Consider the following 19,309-nt stretch of genomic DNA (forward strand, 5'->3'; position numbering starts at 1 on the left):
ACGTTTGCTGGTTTTTGGCTATAGTATAGGGCATGGAGCCAGGGCTGGAATTCTAAGTCACCTTTCCTGCACAGTCCAAACCCGGGGTTCTCATCAGTTCAAAGATTTATGCAGTTGGATCAAAAATGTAGTCTCTTGTCAAGCAGTCTGAATGTAGAATCCTCCCAGCTTCTGTCTCCTAATCTTTTACCATGACCTCATCCACATCAAATTGAGCAACAGCTTTTTGTTTGTATTTAGCGACTCAAGTTCATTAAATCCTTTCACAACCTTCAACTTAGCTTTCGTTGAGATTTCTTTTATATTTAATATATTCTGGTTGTGAGCTGTTTAATTAAACTTTGGAACAGATGGGTTTGGATGAAACAAATGGTCCCAGTACACAGACACCTCAGCAGGTGGAAGCAGACCAGCCAGCCTGGACACCAGGGCACTAGGCAGGGGTGTGATATGAGAGGGGATGGTGGACAGGGTGTTGATTAACCTAGCTGGTTGGCTAGATGGAGACTGGTTAGAGGAATTTGTGTTGTACCAACAGTGTGAGAAGGCTTGGTTTGGCTGCAAGCAGCAAAAACACTGATGTGGGAAGAAGTCCAGCAAGCTGAGTTGAGTCCCTTTTAGGCCCCCGAGGTAGATGTTCAGGGCAGTGTCCAGGCCTAGTCTTCATCCATCCTGTTGCCCTTTGGACTGCAGAGGAGCCTCCCAGAGCGCCCTTGTACCTCAGCTGCCTTACAGTTGGGTGGGTAGAGCCCAGCCTTGCAGCCAGCTCTGAGCACGGGTTGCTGTCTTGCTAGACCTGGTGGCTTTCTCTCAGATCACCTTTTACCAAGCCCTGTGCAAGTCCTTGCTTGACTAGGGTTTGGGGCCTGGCTGTAAGGGGATGAGCAGCAACAATGTTGTGTTCAGAGGTCTGAATCACACATACACTCCCATGAGGAAAGGGCTTTGCGTGCTGGGTTGAGGGATTTAGCTGTGAGTGGTTGGGAGCGGGTGTCCAGTGGTTTAGTTCATATCCGAGTTCTGCACTTTTGAACTGGACTCAGAGCCTCTCCATTTCTACTTATTTTTTCACAGCTTAACTCTGCATTTGTGGCTTGAACCTTATAGCTGATGGTGCTCTGAGTATTTGTGTGGAAACTAAGATTAGCTTTTCTTCCTACTGTTCTTCTGGAAGCTTCTTTGGGTTTTTTTATTAGCATGGAAAAGTGGGAAAATTAAGTTTTGTTCTAATGTAAAGGAGATGTATTAGTTATCACTGTTCATTGATAGGTGATAGAAACTCCCATCTGGCTTGTAATTTAGCGCAGTGTATTCAGTCTCGTTACTGTAGAGCGTGGTGAGGAGCTGTCTTCAGACACAGTGGATCCAAGGGGCTAGCTTATTTTTTCAGGACTCCATCTCTGCCAGTTTCTGGGCTGGCATTACCTGTGTGATTTCATTCTCAGGAAGGTTCTTCACAGGTAGTGACTCCAGAATGAGGTTCAGCTACCTCAGTCCCCTTGTTCAAGTACTCCAGAAAGTTCTTAGTATTCTCTCTGGCCCTCCTGGCCAGACTGTGTGTAGAGGAAAAAGGTGATTGCCAAAGGAAAATCAGTGAGCTTCCACTCACTGGGGAGGGAAGTGGGTGACAGGCAGGCTAGACTCCCCATGTCCTTCACACATGGTCAGTGGAGGCACAGAGCCTTAATCTAGGCCAGTCCAGTCCTGATGACTTAGTAAAATGGCTGCTGAGACTCCATGTGGGGAATGCTTAGGGCTTGTCAGGAAGTAGTGCCATGATCACTTAGTGGCATTCTCTGTGGTTAGGGAAGGGGAAAAAGTGCCTCTGATACCATAAATCTGCCAGCCCAACAGACCTCACTGCAGGCCTGGCCATTCCTGAGAGCTTTTTAAAAATAAGACCTGCCTCCAGCCAACCAACACAACTTCTGGCCAGTGGGAGAGGCTCTGGCAGGCAGTAGGGTAGTGTGTAAGGTGTCTACAATGGCGTCACAGGAAAGTGGTCTGGCCTGGTTGCGTACCAGGCTTCCTATCATCCCCAGAAGCCCTGAAAAGAACCAATGACAGAGCAAGAGCCTCAGTGGCAGGGCAAGTTGGTTCCTCCGGCAGAAACCATGGCAATAGCCCTTGGGTGGCTGGTCATCTTTGAAGAAAAACAGTAAGAAGAACCAGTGGCAGGTTCAGGCCTGAGTTAAGTTAGGAGATGAGTTCATAAAGCACGTAGCCTCCTCAGTTTGCCATGGGGACACTAACCACTGTCCATACTCTGCACCTTGGCAAAGTACCAGTGAGACCATAATCATGCATGTCACCTGGGAGTTCTCAAGATCTGTATCCGTGTCCTAGTCCATTCCTGCTGTAACAACATGCCATCGTTCAGGCAGCTCATAAACTGAATGCTGTTTTTCACTGTTTTGGAGGTTGGGCAATCCAAGGTGAAGGCTCCAGCGTGTATTGTGTCAGGAGAGCCCATTTCCGGTTCACAGATGATGACTCCGTGAAGGGAACGAGTCCCTTGGGTCTGTTTGATAAAGGCACTAATTCCTTTAATGAGTGGTCCACCCTTATGACTCAGCCACCTCCTAAAGGCCCCACCTCCTAATTCTATCACCATGGGGGTGGAGCCAACAGTCCTCAGACCACAACAATCTGTGACTACCTTTGTGCAGTGTCTGGGCCAAGCTAGGTTCCCTTATCTCTATCTTATCTTTCTAAAAACCTGGGAGGTACTAGTCTTTTCATTATCTTCATTTACCTATAAAAACAGAGGCCTTGAAAGTCTTGATCCTGAAGGCTTAGTGTCAGCCATGCCAGAACCTGCCTTTGCCTGCTCTGCCTAGGCTTCCTCCCCTTTCAAGGCAGCCCTTCTTTCGGCACTGTCTCCCCTCTGGAAATTCATTTGTTTATTAAATGCTGTGTTCTGTCCAAGTACTTCCTCGAAGTCTCTGTGGATCCCAGAAATTAGATGGTACAGAATTACAGCACAGAGTAGGAGGGCCCCGGAGGGTCTGTCTGGTCTTAAGTTCTGTCTTCTGGAGAGGCAGCGAGGAGAGGTGAGCCTCTGAAGGACCCGTGGTGAGTGCTGGACAGGTCAGGAGCCCATGATGCCACTGCAGCCACCCTCCCACCAGCTGCTTCCCTCCCCACAGGGCTTGGGCAGATCTGCTCTAGGTCAGGCACTAAGCTAGGCCATGTGTGCTGATTGAGGCCAGGAAAGTGAAACTAGGCCTGGACATTCCTGAGAGCTACCAATTTTTCCTGAAGATGCATTCTTCCTTAAGCAAGGAATCGATTTCCAACAAGATACACAAGCTTCCAATAAAGCCACTTAGGTGAGTCCACACCAAACCCCATTAATCTCCTGCCAAGGTCATTTATCTCCTGGCATGAGGAACCTACAGCCCATTCAGATAAGGGGTATGGTGTTGTGGAAGCCAAGGATTCAGAAGGAGCCACCGCCAGAGACGGAGCCACACTGTGGTGAGAGGCCGGGGGCTGTGCACAGGGGCTGGTGCGCAGTGCGGTGCAGTGGCCCACACCTGTGTTTGCTTGGCCACGAACTTGCTGGGATCCTCCTTCACCTTTGTGTGAAGCTCCCCTTCCCCATCTGTAAGTGGGAATGAGTGGTCCTAAATGTCTTGCTTTCAGTAGCAGGACGATAGACAATGGCTCTGTAGTCTTAGGTTTGATTCCTAGCACCACCTTTCTGAGACTACGGGTTCTCAGGGTCTGCCTGACTCCTTCAAAAAACAAACAAAACAAACACCACATTGGAGCCTTAATGGCTGCTTCCTTAGAATTCGACCTTATCTGGAGATGGGGTCTTTAAAGAGAAAACCAAGAGAAATGAGGCCCTTTAGGGTGGGCTCTGATATGATATGGCTAATGTCCTTGTTCCAAGGGGAAACTTGGACAGAGCAGAGAGGCACATAGAGGAAGAGGGTGTGAGAAGATAGCCATCCACAGGCCAAGGGGAGAGGTCTGGGTCAGACTCTTCCTCAGCCTGCCGGAGGAGTCAGGCCTGGTGACAGCTTGCTCTTCTCAGATCAGGTTTCTTACTCACACCCCCAGGTGCAGCCCTTTGTCACAGCAGTCCACAGGTGACTTGATCTTGGAGCCTCTTGACTGGCACCCGAGGACAGTAATGCCCACCTGGTCATGTGAACACCATTAAGGCTCCAATGTGGTGTTTGTTTTGTTTGTTTTTTGAAGGAGACAGGCAGACCCTGAGAACCCACGTCTCAGAAAGGCGATGCTGGGAATCATCTGTGTTCAGACCCTGATGAGAGGTACATGTGAGAAGTGCAGCCCTCGGCACCCAGCAAGCGCCCAGCAACAGCGGTGCCTAGCTGGCCTGTGCCGGACCCCCTAGCACAGCAGCTCAGAACTTTCAAAGAGAATCGGGTCACCCAAGGCACCTTTCAAAAGCCTCTAAATATGGAGAAGATCGAGAAATCACCATTAGTGCAGGGCCTAGTGTATTTTTAGCCAGAGAGTGGTCTCCGGCCTAATTGACAAGGCTGTGAAGTGGAGGCTTAGGTAGTATATGTGCGGGCTCCACTTTGTGTCTGTGGGGCCCCTTGGGGTAATCAGAGAGCACCGTAGTCAGCCACTCACAGGCAGTTTCTAAAGGAGGAGGCACAGCCTCATGAGAAGGGTGGCCCCTGGACGACCTCAAGCCTACCCGTCACCTTCCTTGGGCTTCAGTGTCCCCTTTCGTGAAGTAGAGAAGATAGAGTAGCTAGGTCAGGAGGTCTTAAGCCACATCTCTGAAGGCCTGAAAGTCACATAGAACTTCCTGCTCATTGATGTGTGTGGGGGAAGAACATCCAAAGCTTCTGTCTCATTCCTGAAGGGGACTCGTGACCCCTGAATTGTCCACCGTGACCCACCTAGGGTGCTCTCTGGACTGCTGCCCTGTCCTGTCGGGCATTCTGGGACGCCTCGAGGCCTGAGGGGAGAAGAAGCGCTCCCCAGAGAGCTAATTGCTGGGGCCCCTGCCACTCAGCAGCCTCCCAACTGCCTTTGTCCCTCCCCACTGTCCTGCAGGTGTCAGGTGATATCCAAGTGGTAGCTGCTCAGCCCCGGGGCCTGTTGTCCTCTCTGATGGCTCTAGCAGCCCAGCCCACCTCCCTGCTTCCATGATGGCCCCATCCTGTCACAGCTGGAGTAGAACCCCAGTCGCTCATGATCCCAACCGGACCTGGATTCTGCCTGCCTCTTTGGTGTCCTCTTCTCCCATCAACCTCAGTGCCTGAGAGCCTCCACCCCTTCGCTGTATACCTGCTGGTCTGTGCTGATCCCCCTGCCTGGAGCACTCCTCCCACTTCTTCCACTGCCTGGCTTTGCCTTCGAGTCTCAGCTCCACGTCTGCTTCTCCAGGAAGCATCCTGAGACCCCCATCTGGCAGCGTCCTCTCGCTCTGTTGTCCTCCACCAGGGCAGCTGGTCTGTTTTTCCTTCATCATACTAATCCAGCCTGTAATAAAATAGGAAGGGGATGTTTTCTTCCCTGTGAAGATGTCAACTCGCAAAGGAAGGAACTGAGTCTTATGTATCACCCTACCTGACTCATGGTAACATTGAACAAATGCTTAAGTGGCTGAAATTAAAATGCCAAGTGCTGGTAAGGGTGCAGAACAGTTGAACTCTTATACATCTGAGGGGTATGCATCGTGGTACAACCACTTTGGAGAACACTGGGTTGTTTTTATAAAGCTACATACACACTTAACAAATGACCCAGCAGTTCTATTCCCAGAACCTTACCCAAGAGAAATATATATACCTACACAGAGAGTTGTACATAAATATTGGAGACTTATTCACAGTGGCCTCAAATGAGAAACACACCAAATGTCTATCTAGGACAGGGGAAAACTGCCTCATCCTCAGATGCTGGAGCACAAAGAGCTCCCAAGAGGCAGTTGAGAGGACCCACCTGAGTCTCCTGTGGTAGGGCAGCTATTGTGTGCTGGTAATGTGTGGTTGGAGTGGATGAGAGGTGGGCTTGTTGGGAGGGGAGGTGGTTATTATCTTGGGGACCCAAAAGTTAAGACATCTTCAGGATCCAGCCAGGCTCAGAAGTGTTCAGCTGTTTTGCAGAGACTCACAATTTATTACCGCTGGGCTTGCAGTCTCTCATCCCAAGTGGATGCTTGAAACCATGGATAGGATTCAAACTCTGTGCAATTTCCCATTCTACATACAGTCACAGATTTAATGTCTACTCCATCTTAACCATGCACTCAACGTGGACGGTGGCCCCAACTTTTACTGTTTGAGGTGGGATGGCAAAACTGGCTTCTTTCATCTTCACAGATTCCTGGATAGAAGATTCATTCTTGTCATGATCAGCATAGGACTTTTTTCCTCTTATTTTCCTCTTATTGTGTTAAGAACTTTCACCTTTTTATTTATAGCAAATATGTTGTGGATTTTCTTTGGCCTAGCTTGCAATTTTGGGACACTAGTCAGGAAAGAAGGGTTACCTTCTTCTTCTCCTGTGGGACTTCACCAGTCTGCTGACCGGGATGGCTACTGAGTGATTGGCAGGAGGGTAGTGTGTACAGTGTGGATGCCCTGGACGAAGGGGTGACTAACACTAGGGGGACACAGCAAGACTTTTTAGGATTCCAACATGCTATTCATTTTCTGCTCATTTCTGAAATTTTCTATTTAGCCACTTAGCATTCCAATTATTTAAATACAAGATGACCAAAAATGGCATATTTTTTCATTAATTTTTATAAGATAACAAGAAATATAAAAACAACAATTTTATCAAATTTATTCAATACAGAATCAAATATTTGAAATGACACGTGCCCAAGTGACGCCCAGAACCAGGCCCGGGAGATAGCTCAGCAGCATGAGTGCTTGACTGGCAAGTGTGAGGTCCTGAGTCCAATCCCCGGTACCGTAAAATAAAAAACCCTACCACTACCAAGTGACATCCAGGGTAAACTGTTAAGTGGTTAATATCTTTACAGTACAGTTGTCGTAGGTAACTGAAACCACATATAAGTGAAAGTGGCTATAATCACGTTGCATTTACATAATTATGTACGTGATACTATCTTCCCTTACCCACACATGAGAGCCCCAAGAAGACAGAGATTTTGTCTTTTTGGCCCTGCTTATAATAGCCAGCAAGTGCAGTATCTGTCTCCGAGTGACTCAGAGCTCAATATTTAGGGCAGCTGAGTCTACTTGGACTGGAGGAGGAATACACAGGCAGAGTGCAGGATGCGGGGGGCGCGTCCCTCGAGTCAGCAGAGGCTCGCGGGGCTCCGTGTGCCTGGCCTGAGACTCGCCTGGGAACCACCTCTTGGAGGACCTGGCCCTGGGGCCGCCTGTGCAGGCAGGATTCTTGCAAAATGCCAATTAAGGCATTTGACCCAAATTTGGATAAAAGCCTTTTTCCTGTGTCAAGTTGAGCTAATTATATACATTTATTCATAATTTATGAGGCCTGGTAAGTGGGAACAATCAAGGAAAAGGCCTGGGCAAAACCTATTTCTCTTTGGTGTCATGTTTGCTTTTTTTTGTTCTCTCAGACAGGTCCCACCCCGCTTTCCCGGCCACGAACACCACTGTTTTCATTCTTGGCAGCATCATTGTTTTGTGTCATTACTGTGAGCTGACATTTATTGAGCACTTAGTGGGCAGGCTGTAAATCGCCTTTTTTGCTCTTAGCCCTGTGAGGCAGGAGGTGGCGTCCCATTTTACAGAGGAGGCTATTGGCTTTCAGAGGGGAAGGGACTTACTCAAAGCCTCCAGGTTGGGGAGCAGGGGTTTCGGCTCCCATCTGCCAGGTCCCCAGGCCTCCCTCCTCGTGTCTATGGCATTCTACCACTGCTGCCACCGTGTCAGCTCCAGACTCTCTCAGCCTTTCTGTGGTGACTGTTAAACTGAGGAGACTGAGTGACAAAGTGCTTGGTGCCTTCTGATTCAGGAGTTCTGGGATCGGCCCAAGACTTTGCATTACTGCTGCCCCAGCAGGAGCCCTGTGATGCTCCCAGAAATGGTGGCTCAGATGGCATTACTCTTGCCCCACTCCCACTGTCCCGTGGTGGTGTGACCTACGGGGCCTCTTCCTGTGTGTTTGCATATGTGTTATCCTGCACCAAGAAATGCTCAGCCCGGTTGTTCTTTCATTCTCTTCGTACATGTGGGATTGTATTCTGCGACTCAGCTTTTTATTTGACTTGTCTTGGAGATGATCCTCATCTCTGCTTCATTCTTTTCAACAGCATAGTAGTAGTTCTTGATACTGATGTGTTATAGCTTTCTCTGTCAGTGAGTGGTCTTCTACCCTGGAGATATTAAAAAATAACCCTCTAAATTCCCAGGGAACATGGGTTTTTATTCAGAACCTTATAATCATTCAATAATGTCAGCCATCATTATTGCTGTATTTGGTTTCATTTGAATATTAAAGGGTGCTTAAGCTTGAAGAAATCCTCTTAAGGGTGACAGTTGCATAAAGGAGTAATTCTATTTACAGATTCTAATAAAGTTGTCACCAAACTAGTTCCAGTAAGAGAAAAGGGATGCCATGTAGGCAGAGCCTTGAGGAATGTTTAGGAGTACACAGAGGAGAAGAGAGGGCACAGGGGATTTGTACTGGTGGGGCCTGACTCAGCCATGGGCTTCAGATTGTAAGGGGTGGGGCTGGTCTTACATCTGTTGTCACTTGGCACAGCAGGGCCTTGCCCAAGGGTCCAGATCTGCAGTGTTATGAGTATGAGGGCCTGTGCTTGCCTCCAACCTCACTCGGATCTGATCTGCCTCCTTCCTTCCTGTCTCCTCAGGGTGGGGAATCCGGACAGGAGCATCTCTGTGCCGACTTTCCCGAGCTCGACCTCTCCCAGCTGGACACTGGCGACTTTGACTCAGCGACCTGCTTTGGGGAGCTGCAGTGGTGCCCGGAGAACTCTGAGGTGGAGCCCAGCCAGTACAGCCCCGATGACTGCGAACTCTTCCAGGTAGGTGCCCGCCTCAACCCTGCCCTGCGTGCCTCTCTCTGCCCTCTCCTCCAGCTTCTGTGTTTGCTCCTCCAGGCATCTCTGCACCCACCCAAGCTCTTGGGACCCTGCTTCTTGTTTTGGGTCTGCACATGACCTGGGGTACCTCCCATCCCTTGCTTGGCCCAAGGCATCACCTGTAGGGATGAAGGGCTTGGATAAGCTGACCCTTCTAAGCCTTCTTGGCAGAACCAAGCTCCTCGTGGGCGGTGGGGCTCCAAGTTCTCTCTTCCCTGTATGCCTCATCAAATCCCAATCCTTCCCTGTGAGGCAGGCATATTTATCTCCCCATTTTACAGATAAGGAAACTGAAGCTGGGAGAAGTTAAGTTATATGCTTTGAGCAATTTGCCTAGCCAGTGGCTAACCTAGAACCAAATCCAGTCTGCTGTCTCCTGAGTAGGATGGAGAAGGATTCACATCCCGGAGCACCTGCTCTGCTGTAGGACTGTCCCTGTGTATACTTATTAATTCATTTCCTTCCCTTAATGTCTCTCAGTTGTAGACATAGTTATCCCTAATTCCAATGGAAGGTTCTTTGACACGAGACAGTGCCCCACACATGTGGACCCGTTTACTCCCTGCACAGCCTTCATGGGTGCGGTTTCCTCTGAGCTTGGAAAGCGATGATGCCTGGGGTTTGCTTCTAAAGAAAGCAAGCTGAGTGTACTCTGTGTGTGTGTGTGTGTGTGTGTGTGTGTGTGTGTGTGTGTTGTGCAGTGTGCAGAGCAAGAGACAAAATAAGATCAGCTGTGGAGAAAGTTGGCCAGTGGGTATCTGCATTCATTTCTCATTTTTTAAAAAAAATTTTTATTGAGAAATAAATATGAATGAGACAGTTTCACAGCTGATTAATAGGACAGTTTTGATAATCAGTACACTGTACATTGTTATCTTCTTAGTGGTTATCCATGGTACAAGAAGCAGACAGGATATCCTGTCCAAACACTGGTAGTACACCTCTTTCTTCTCTTTGAATTAAGCGAAAGTAGCTGTAAATTTATCCTATTTTGTATATATAAATACAAAATGATACAGTAATATATGTAGGAGGAAAGGAAGATGATAACAGTAACTTATTCTCCATGAAAAAAGTGTATGATCTGAAAATACAGAAAATAATGCATAAAAGGCAAAAATGTTCATAGGTGGTGAATCTGAATAAAGAATATTGGAGAATTCTTTGCCCTAAAAAAATAAATAAATACAAAATGATCATTCCTTTGTATCATTTTTTTATTGTCTGTCAGAGGTGAATATTCTATTGGCATCTAAATACTATAGGTGTTTGAATTCAACTAAACAATCTAACACTGTCTAGCAGTCTATAATATTAGTGGGTTGTCCTCAGAAGTTATTGACTTGAGCCTTTTACAGCTCATCGTATTAATATGGCTTTACTTTATATACCTCATTTTTATACTTTTCTGCTGGATGGTTAAGACCAAGATATAGCAAGATCTATGTAACAAGAAATGTAACTTTTGTATCTGATAAGGTCAGCCAAGTACTCTCAGGATTTTCAGCCAAGTACTGTCAGGATTTCATTTCTCCCTTTGAACTGTTCTCCCTGCATCGGGCTTGGGGGCAGAAACCGCAGCTGCCTGTGCCTGTGTAGCAAGGTAAGGACGTGTCGTGTGCCCCCTGTCGTGCTGGCTCACCACAGTGTCATCTCAGGTAATCCTCCCAACAGAGCCTATCAGTCCTTCTGGCTCGTTGAGGCCCTGTGTCCGGCACTGTGTGCATCAGTGTATGTCACCATCTGGAGCAAACAGAAACAGCAGCAGCCACTTGGCTTGGGCCAGAGCACACAGGGAAATACCCAGGAACTGGAAGCTCTGCAGACTGGTGGCCAGCCAGGAAAGACCTCCAGAGCAATGGGTCCCAGCTGTGGGATGAGGAGGCAGCCCCAAAGTCCAGAGGCGAGGACCGGAGCGCTCCAGACAAAAGGAGAAGGGGGCAGAGCAGTAAGCCAAGAGAAAGGTGCTAGGAGGTAAGGTCAGAGCTGCACGGTCTCTTGTGGTTGTAGTTCTCCTGGGACTAGTGCAACCTGCAAGTCTTGTGTTAGGGATAACCCATTTAACAGGTGAGGAAAGTGAAGCTGGGAAAGATGAAGTTCCTTGTCCAAAGTCACAAACCCAGGAAAGGTGCAGGGCACTAACTGAGGATCCTAAAGCCTCACTGCTACACTGAACCCTTGGCCAACCCTGGAGGAGTCAGAGGACGGGGCTCTGGCTCTGGCTCCATCCGGGTCTTCTATCTCCTTCCCTGAAGAATGGGCTGGTGCTTCCATAGTGTTGCTGCCTCCCTCTCAGAAGGCTGGCTCCCTGAAGCTGTTTGCAGGCTATGAAGATCTAACCTAGAGGAAGCATTTGTATGCTGCCTGGAGCATCTCCCCAAGAGGCCCTGACCCCATATACACACATACTCCTGGCCAGACCACCCCTGCAGCTCTCTGCCAATGTCCTGCTCCTGCATGGAATGGTTTCAGCCCCAAGTGAATCCAGTGCAGCCCCTAGGCTCCCAGCCCAGAGAGGAGGATGACCCTCCGTCCTTCAGGGCCTGCACACCTCAACCTAAGCCTGCTCTGCCTCTGCTACACACTGATGCCACTGCTGTGTACATGGCAGTGTGGTCAGGGCCTGCACTTTCCTCTTGGCCCAGCAATTGTGAACTCTTTTTTGCAGTCCACGCTGTTTGTGGTGTCCAGTACTGTCAGGGTCTTGGAAATCATTGTCCTGTGAACAAAGTCTCCAGGCCCAGCTCTCATGTTACCTCCTCCTAGAGTTAGCTGGCTGGCTGCTTCCCCTCCTGAGCTCCATCTCAAATGTGTGTGTCCCTCGCGTTTTCATCATCTCTGGAGCTCCCCCACATTATAAGGACTCAGTTTGCATTTGTGAAATAGGGGTGTCAATTGAAATCTTCTCTTTGTTGTCAAGGGCCAGAAATGACTCATTCCAAAGCCTTGAGCTGAAGGCCAGGGGGCCCAGGTTCTGATCCTCCTGCTGCTAGCTTGGATAGTCTCCTTGTGGCATCACTGGGAGTCGAGGGTTCTGACTGCTTGTGTCAGAGGAATGTTCTCACAATTGAAGGTCATCATTGCCGTAGGCAAACTAAAAGAGTGGAGGTTATAGTTATCAGGGTTGACAACATTTGGGGTAGCAGGGACATTTTTCTGTGTGCTCCGGAGTTCTTAGGGCCTGGGCCCAGTAGGCACTTAGCAAGTGTTTCTAGGCTAAGCGGGTGTTCGGTTTGTTCAGTGCTCTGTGAGCTTGGGCGATGTGAAGGTGAAGAAGGAATGTGGACTAGATTAGTGACTTAGGCTGTGGAGGGCAGTGGAGGAGAGTCATTGTGCTGTCTAGATTCTAATGAGACCGTAGACTTTCTCCCAGGAGAATGAGGAAGAGAGCAATTTCCCAAGCTTCTTGTGCCTCCACAAAGCCTGCTGGACAATGAAGGATTTCTGAGTGTGTTTTCAGCCCCGGTGATCTAAATCTACTATTCTGTGCCATTCCTTCATGGCATGAGGAGTCCTCCGAATGAAGCTGTTTCCCTCAGATTCCTTGCAGGCTTCTTCCTCCAGCTTGAGATCAGCTCAGGAAGGTTGGGGGTGGGGCCGAGTCTATTAATATCCCTTCCTCAGCTGATTAACTCTCCATTAATTTGCACTCCGTTTCTGAGTGGAGCAGGGGGAGCCGAGCTAATGGGTGTGGGGAAAGGAGAGGGCGGCCCGCTCCCTGGGAGACAGTATACTGGCACCTGCAGGATGGTGCCGAGGGAGGGCGCAGGCTGGGTGGGCAGGAGGAACTTTCCTCCCTGCCACTTAGCACCTCTTGGCCCTCTGGAAGTTGTGCTAGTGCTGAGCTGCCCAGGGAGGCAGGAGGAGGAGGAGAAGGTCTTTTGCTAATCCCTTTTCCCTTCACCCAACCTGTTGGGAACGTCTAGACTTCTCTGCTATTTGTGCTCATTTAGCCCAGTGCCTGGCACTCAGTAAGTCCCAGGGGCTCATCCTCACCCTCATGCCTTGACATGCTGTATGACCTTGACAGTTCTCCTTCCTGGGGCCTCAGCCCACTCCTGCACAAAGAACGGCACCTGGGGTTCTTTACAAGTGCTGGCTGTGATGGGTTGGGAGCTGTGGCCTGTGGTTAAGAGAGATGCTGATGTGGAGGGAACCAGTTGCACCCTGGCGGATCCATCAGCAGGGCTCTGTATACAATGGTGGGAGTATGTGTGACATGTATTTGGCAATGCTGGTCACTACCTGGCCCTGAGACCCTTCCGGCTCCGATAGGCATGATAATTTGTGATGTCCCTGAGAAAGAGCAAAGGTTCTCATTCCACCCACCATGAGTGATGTCATTTCTGGATGGCTTCCCTCTAGAATCCAGTCTTTGAGACGCTTGCCCAGTTTCCCGCCATTCGCCATTGTTCATTGTCTGCCTTATCCATTCCTTTGCTCAACCACTCTGCGGCTGCCCACACCCCAGGCACGGAGTGGGCTGCTCCCATCAGGAGAGATGGCCAGGGCTCAATCTTCCCATTGTGTGGGTAAGGGAGCAAGGCTTATAGGAAGGACATGACCGTCCCAGCATCACTCTGCGGCAGAGCCTCTCACGGGCCCCTGAGCCCCACATTCCACGATCTTGACCCGCATCAAGTTAAGGAGATCATTGTGGAAGCACAGGGTTGAAGTCTGGCATGAGGGTTTAGGAAGACTTGGGGTGGGGGCAAGGGGCAGCCAAGTGAGCCCCCACTGCATTCTAAAGCCAGAGTCCATGGGCCTGATCTTCCCAGGGATCCCCATCCCCCCAGTGCCTGGGTCGGGTCCAACCAAGATCTTCTTTTTGACTTTTCTTTTATTCTTAGCTCTGTTCTAAAAATTACAAATGTGTTTGTTCTCCTCTCCCCATGTCCCCCCTTTTGAGTTACTCAGCTGCTGTTCTGACTGCAAGGCCTGGAACAGATTTAGTCCAACAGGCTGTCACGAGATGTGGATTTCAGATGAACTTCCTGAAGAAAGGATAAACAGCCTGACCTGGGATGGGAAAGTATGCTGTGGAGGCATCATGTGACGGCATGTGCTTCTGCCAGAACAGGCCCAGGAGCCCAGGGTTACTGGTTGAGGTGCCTGTCCTCCCCTAGAAGCAGCGTGATCTCTGCTCTGGGCCTCTGGCTGAGGGCCGGGAGACTGGGAGTATGTATGCTTATCCTCCCTGCAGGGAGCAAAGCATCTGGGCTCATCTCTGCTTGTCTCAGACCTGGCTCTGCTCATTACTTGCTAGGTGACCCGTGGCAAGTTGGTGAAACCCTGTGAACCTGTTTCTTCATCTTCCAAGTGGACGTCAGGGCAGAACTCCCCTTACGGGGATGCCTGGGAGGGTCACTGAGGTGATACTGATTAGGTGCCTGTCTCTCTCTTGCTAGGGCTCTGTGACCCAGGCCTTTACACTGGGTGTCCCTTTTCCTGGGTTTCTGTTCCTTAGCCCTCAGGCTGGCCAGTGTCTCAAGCCAAAGGTGGGATGTGAGTTTATTAGTTTTCCCATTGCTGGATGACATACCTGCTTCTTATGGTTTTGGGTTTTGAGTTTGGCTTATGGTTTTGGGGGATTCAGTCCATGGTGTGTGGCTCTAAGGGAGAAATATCTTGACAGAAGGGTCTGGCAGAGCAAAGCTGCCTAGTGTATGGCAGCTGGGAAGCCAAGCAAGGAGCTGTGCCCGTGAGGAAGGGGAGAGAGACCAGATATAAACCCCAAGGTCATGCCTCTGTCACCAACCATGATGCATCAGAAGTGTGCTTTATTATCCCCTAGGCAGCTTCTAAATTAATAAAGTTGACAGCTAAGCTTAATTGTCACACAACTGCTCAGAGAAGGCTTTCTTGGCCACCCAGGTGACCTTTCTTTTCTCCACATTCCTCTTCTCCATCCAAGTCATTCTTCTCTTTACCTCCTTGCCTTTCCTGTGCTTTACAGTGAGCTTTTTTATTCCTTTGACTCTACTGCCACTGGAGGGCAGGGCTTGGGCCTCTTGGCGTGCTGCGTCTCCAGTGGCAACAAAAGCCAGGGGAAGAGCAGCGCTGTGGGAGATGGGAGGGGGCAAAAGGTGAAGGGAGAATTGCTACCACCATGTCATCCTTGCCATCGGATTGTGCTAGCCTATGTCATCACAGTAGCAATGAGTGCTCGTTCTGAGCCAGGTACCACTTCCTAAGCATCTTCTCTGTGTTAACTCATCTACTTAGTGAAGCCCTACAAAGTAGGTGCTCTTATCCCATTTGACAGGTAAGGAAACTACTTTCCTAGAGACTCATGCTTGGGAAGTTTGAGCCCTGGGATTCAAACCTAGCTCCCAACCTGAGTCCTACAGGAAAATGATAGCTGTTTCATTACTGCCCAACGTTGTTGTTATCATGGTTGGGCCCTGAGGGTCCAAGGGGTTGGGGTCTCTAAGGATACCAGTAGCAGGGGTGGGGAGCAACCTCCATCCTTTGTGGAGAAGGCAGATATTGCTCATATAGACAACTTTCTACCTGAGGTCATGCTTTAGTGAGTAGCAGAGCCAAGACTGCGATTCCAGTGAAGGGCCTGATCCCTCACCTCCCTGCAGGGTTGACAACACATGTATTGGACATCTGCTGACCCAGGCACATTGAGCAGATCTGGGACACAGGGGCAGAGAAGAACTTAGGGCAGAAGGGCGGTATTGGTGGAGCAGGGTGGGCAGTGCTAGTTTCCCTGTGCAAAAAGCTGGCCTTTGTCCATGCCAGTGGGTAAACTCCTGGATGTGGAACTCCTGGCCTACACATATGATTTTTTTAAAATTTAAATAAATGACCAGGTGACCTTCAAACGAGGTCAGGCCAGTTTGCAGTCCCTCAGCACAAGTCACGTTTTATCCATGTGAAAGTACCTGGGATATTCAAAAGAACACAGAAGGGTGGCTTTCTGAGGAGAGATGTCAGCTCTGCCCCTCTGCCTCTTTCTTCTAGATTGACAGTGAGAATGAGGCCCTCCTGGCAGCACTCACCAAGACCCTGGACGACATCCCTGAGGATGACGTGGGACTGGCTGCCTTCTCAGCCCTGGATGAAGGAGATACGCCATCGTGCACCTCAGCTTCCCCTGCCCCCTTGTCTGCGCCCCCCAGCCCTGCCCCAGAGAAGCCCGTGTCCTCAGCCTCTGAAGTGGATGAGCTTTCACTGGTAAGAACCTGTTTCTGACTGAGGTAATGGTAGTGGCCTGAGATTGGGTGCAGAGCCACCAGCTTGGGTACCACTAGGCTTGCTGTGCATGGCGGCACCATGGCTCCTGGTAGAGAGCCTAGACCAGAGGTGGGAGCCACCTGGCAGCAGGAGGAGGCGCCACCTGGCAGTGGGAGGAGGCGCCTCCTGCATTCTGCAGGCTCCTTGGGGTTTCAAAGGTTGACTTCAGTCATGTGTTAAATCCTTGAAATTGCATGCAAGTGTTTTTCAAAAGAGTATATAGACACGGTAAAAAGCCAAGCAGCAAATGTGGACAGTTAAAAGCAAAACCTCCTTTGCACTCTCAAGATCACTTTTTTCCTTCTCCAGGGGTAACCATGGTTACGGATCTGTTCTGTGACTTTCCTCTTCACCTCCTTTGTTTGTTTGTTTGTTTGTTACTACAAGAGGGAGCCTGGGTTACATACATCTTGCTTTCTCATTTACTTCTGTGAGTCTGGGGAGTTCTTCCAAATGGAAAGCCTCATCCTTCCTGTTGACTGCGTAGTTGACTGTAGTTATTTACACCATACCCCTGCTGGCAGGTCGGTTTGTTGTTTCAATGCCTGCGTTGTCACAAACAGCGCTTAGTCCCTGTGCACTTGCAGGCTTTGCCCCACATCAGTGGATGACCTAGAAGTGGAACTCCAGGTCTATACACATGATTTTTCAGTTTGGACAGATCCCAGCGAGGTCAGGCAGGTTCGTACTCCCCCAGCACAAGTCCAGTGCCATCTGCGTGACAGTACGTGGGATGACAAATGGGATGCAGAAGAGCAGCTTTTTGGGGAGAAGATATTGGCTGTGTATAGACTGTAGGGAAGTCAGGACCTCGCGAGGTGCTAAAGGCAGTGGCTGATGCTCCTGAAGCTCAGCACTGTGGCTGTGTAGGCCAGCTTGGCATGGCCTCCTTGGGCTCCTCCCTCACCTTCTCACCTTGGGCCTGTGGGTGCTGCTGGGTACTGGTGGGACTCAGCAGGGAAATCAGATCCTGTCAGAGCAGGGAGAGATGGAGCTAGAAAGGTGCTCCTTGACTGTCAGACCCAACTCTGGGGAAACTGGGATAGGGAACATTTTTTCCACAGTCACATGGCAAGTTGGTGTGCCAGCAAAGATTCAAAGCCAGGAGTTCAGACTCCTGGTCTAGCGCCGTTTGCTTTTCCTCCTGTAGCCTTCAAGGTCCCAAAGCAGTGGGAAACATTTCAAAACACCTACATGGGCTGGCATGGAATATGTGGTCTCACATCCTGCTCAGGGGGTCCTGCTTCCTTCCAGACTGGACTCAGTCCACCTAAGTGGGGCTAGTGGGTCCCTTAGGCACCCACCCTCTCTTACCATCTCTCTGACGTCATGTCCTCACCTACCAATTAGGGTGAGGTGGCAGGGATAATGGTCACTGCCGCAAAGGGCACTCAAGACTAGTGCAGGTGATATATGAGGGGCACTTAGAACAGTGTCTGCCTGGCACATAGACTTGCTCTGTGCAACTCAAGCTAAGTCATTGTTTTGGCATGACGATCCGTGGTAGTAACAAGGAGAATTCTGAGGGCCATCTCTTCACAAAGCTTTGCAGAGGTACCAAATTTGGGTGAGACAAAAAGCGGCCCCTGCTGGTCGAAGGTTGTTTGCCTCCTCTCCCTTGGACTCTTCTTCCTTTGTGCCCTTGAAGGCTCTTCTGCTTAGGCCCACAGGAAGCAGACTCCCAGCATGCCAACAGGTCTAGAGCAGTCTGCTAAGTTACTTAGACCCTGCGTCTCACAGAGGGCCCCAGGGCACCTGCCATGGACTTTAGAAGGACATTGGCACTCTGCATAGTTGTGCATTTCTCTGACACCAGCAGCTTCTTTTGTTCTCTTAGAGTAAAAAGAAACAAAAAACAAAACAAGGTTCAGACCCAGTCATCGCATCTCCCTGCCCCACGCTCTGCCAGTGGAGAAACCAAGGCCAGAGGAGGAAGTAGCTTGCCAGGGCCTCACACAGTGAGTGGGCTGAACCAAGTGGCCAGGTCTCTTTTCTCTAGTCCAAGAGCCTTTTCCTATCCAAATTCAGGGTGTATGTTAACTTGGGGTTCATGTGCAGTAGGGGGGCCTTTAGCTGTTTAGGAGAGTGGGGCATGGCCTTGCTCTGGTTCCTGGGCCTGTGCTCCCTGAAGGTATGGGGAGCAGTGCCCAGAAAACACTTGATGCTGCAGTGAGAACCCCCTATGTTTCTTGCCATATTTTCATCTCTGGCCTTGAGGAATCCTGGGTAGAACCTCTAGCTACATCAGCTGGGAGGCACCGTGCACGTGCCTGCAGGATACAGAAGCAGGCAAGCTTCAACAATTTCTATAGAAAAATTATCTTGGTGGGGGGAAGGCAGGCAAAAGTTTAGCATTATTCTACATGTGCAAAAATGACTGCGGGACTGAGGTAACATGGACCTGGGTCTTGCTACGTGGTGAAAGCCTGGCTCATGATGGGCTCACAAGAAAGCAGTTAGTGCCAGTGGCCTGTGAGAGCCACAGAGACACCTAGGATGGGAGGGAGATGCTTTTTAAAAACAACAACTAAGTTTAATGTTATGTTTTCGATCTACACAATGATAACATTCAATGCAGGGAATTTGCACCTGTAGGTGACATATCTTGATTCCTCTTTTTTCCCTCTTCCCTCTTCAGCCCATCTCCCCCCTCCTTACTTACAAAAGGTTTGTTTCCTTTTTTCCTTCTTGTCATTTTTCTTTTCCCTTCTTTCCCTGCCCCCCATCATTCCTGTTCCCATTTAAACATTTTCCTTTTTTTTTGTATTTAGTACAGGGTCTACAGCATCTCACTACACAGATTGCACTCCTGTGATCCTCCTGTTTTCAGTCTCCCAAGTGCTGGGATTACAGGCTCACGCCACCATGCTCAGTCTCGGTCGCTGTCTCAGTGAGCCCCGGGGGTAGGGCTGCCATGGAAGGCTAGGGGATCAAGTCCCAGGCCCTGCATCTGCTTAAGCAGGTGCTTTTATCTGCTGAGCTATCTGGCTGGCCCAACATTTTCTTTTGGTTTCCCAA

General features: G+C 49.6%; 1 protein-coding gene across 3 annotated transcripts in view; it reads left to right on the plus strand.

The window, feature by feature from the left end:
• Nucleotides 1–19,309, plus strand: part of Ppargc1b (PPARG coactivator 1 beta) — a 124,533-nt gene that overhangs the window by 68,984 nt on the left and 36,240 nt on the right. For all 3 annotated transcript variants that reach the window (XR_002821113.1, XM_023715267.1, XM_004631289.2), the window contains exons 2-3: nt 8,816–8,989; nt 16,019–16,231. Coding sequence is in view for 2 of the 3 variants with exons in the window: in XM_023715267.1 (XP_023571035.1) it covers nt 8,816–8,989; nt 16,019–16,231 (387 nt within the window). In the remaining variant the exon portion in view is untranslated. The remainder of the gene's footprint in view (nt 1–8,815; nt 8,990–16,018; nt 16,232–19,309) is intronic.

This window comes from Octodon degus, unplaced genomic scaffold, assembly GCF_000260255.1.
Source record: "Octodon degus isolate 3935 unplaced genomic scaffold, OctDeg1.0 scaffold00040, whole genome shotgun sequence".
NCBI classification, from domain to species: Eukaryota; Metazoa; Chordata; class Mammalia; order Rodentia; family Octodontidae; genus Octodon; species Octodon degus.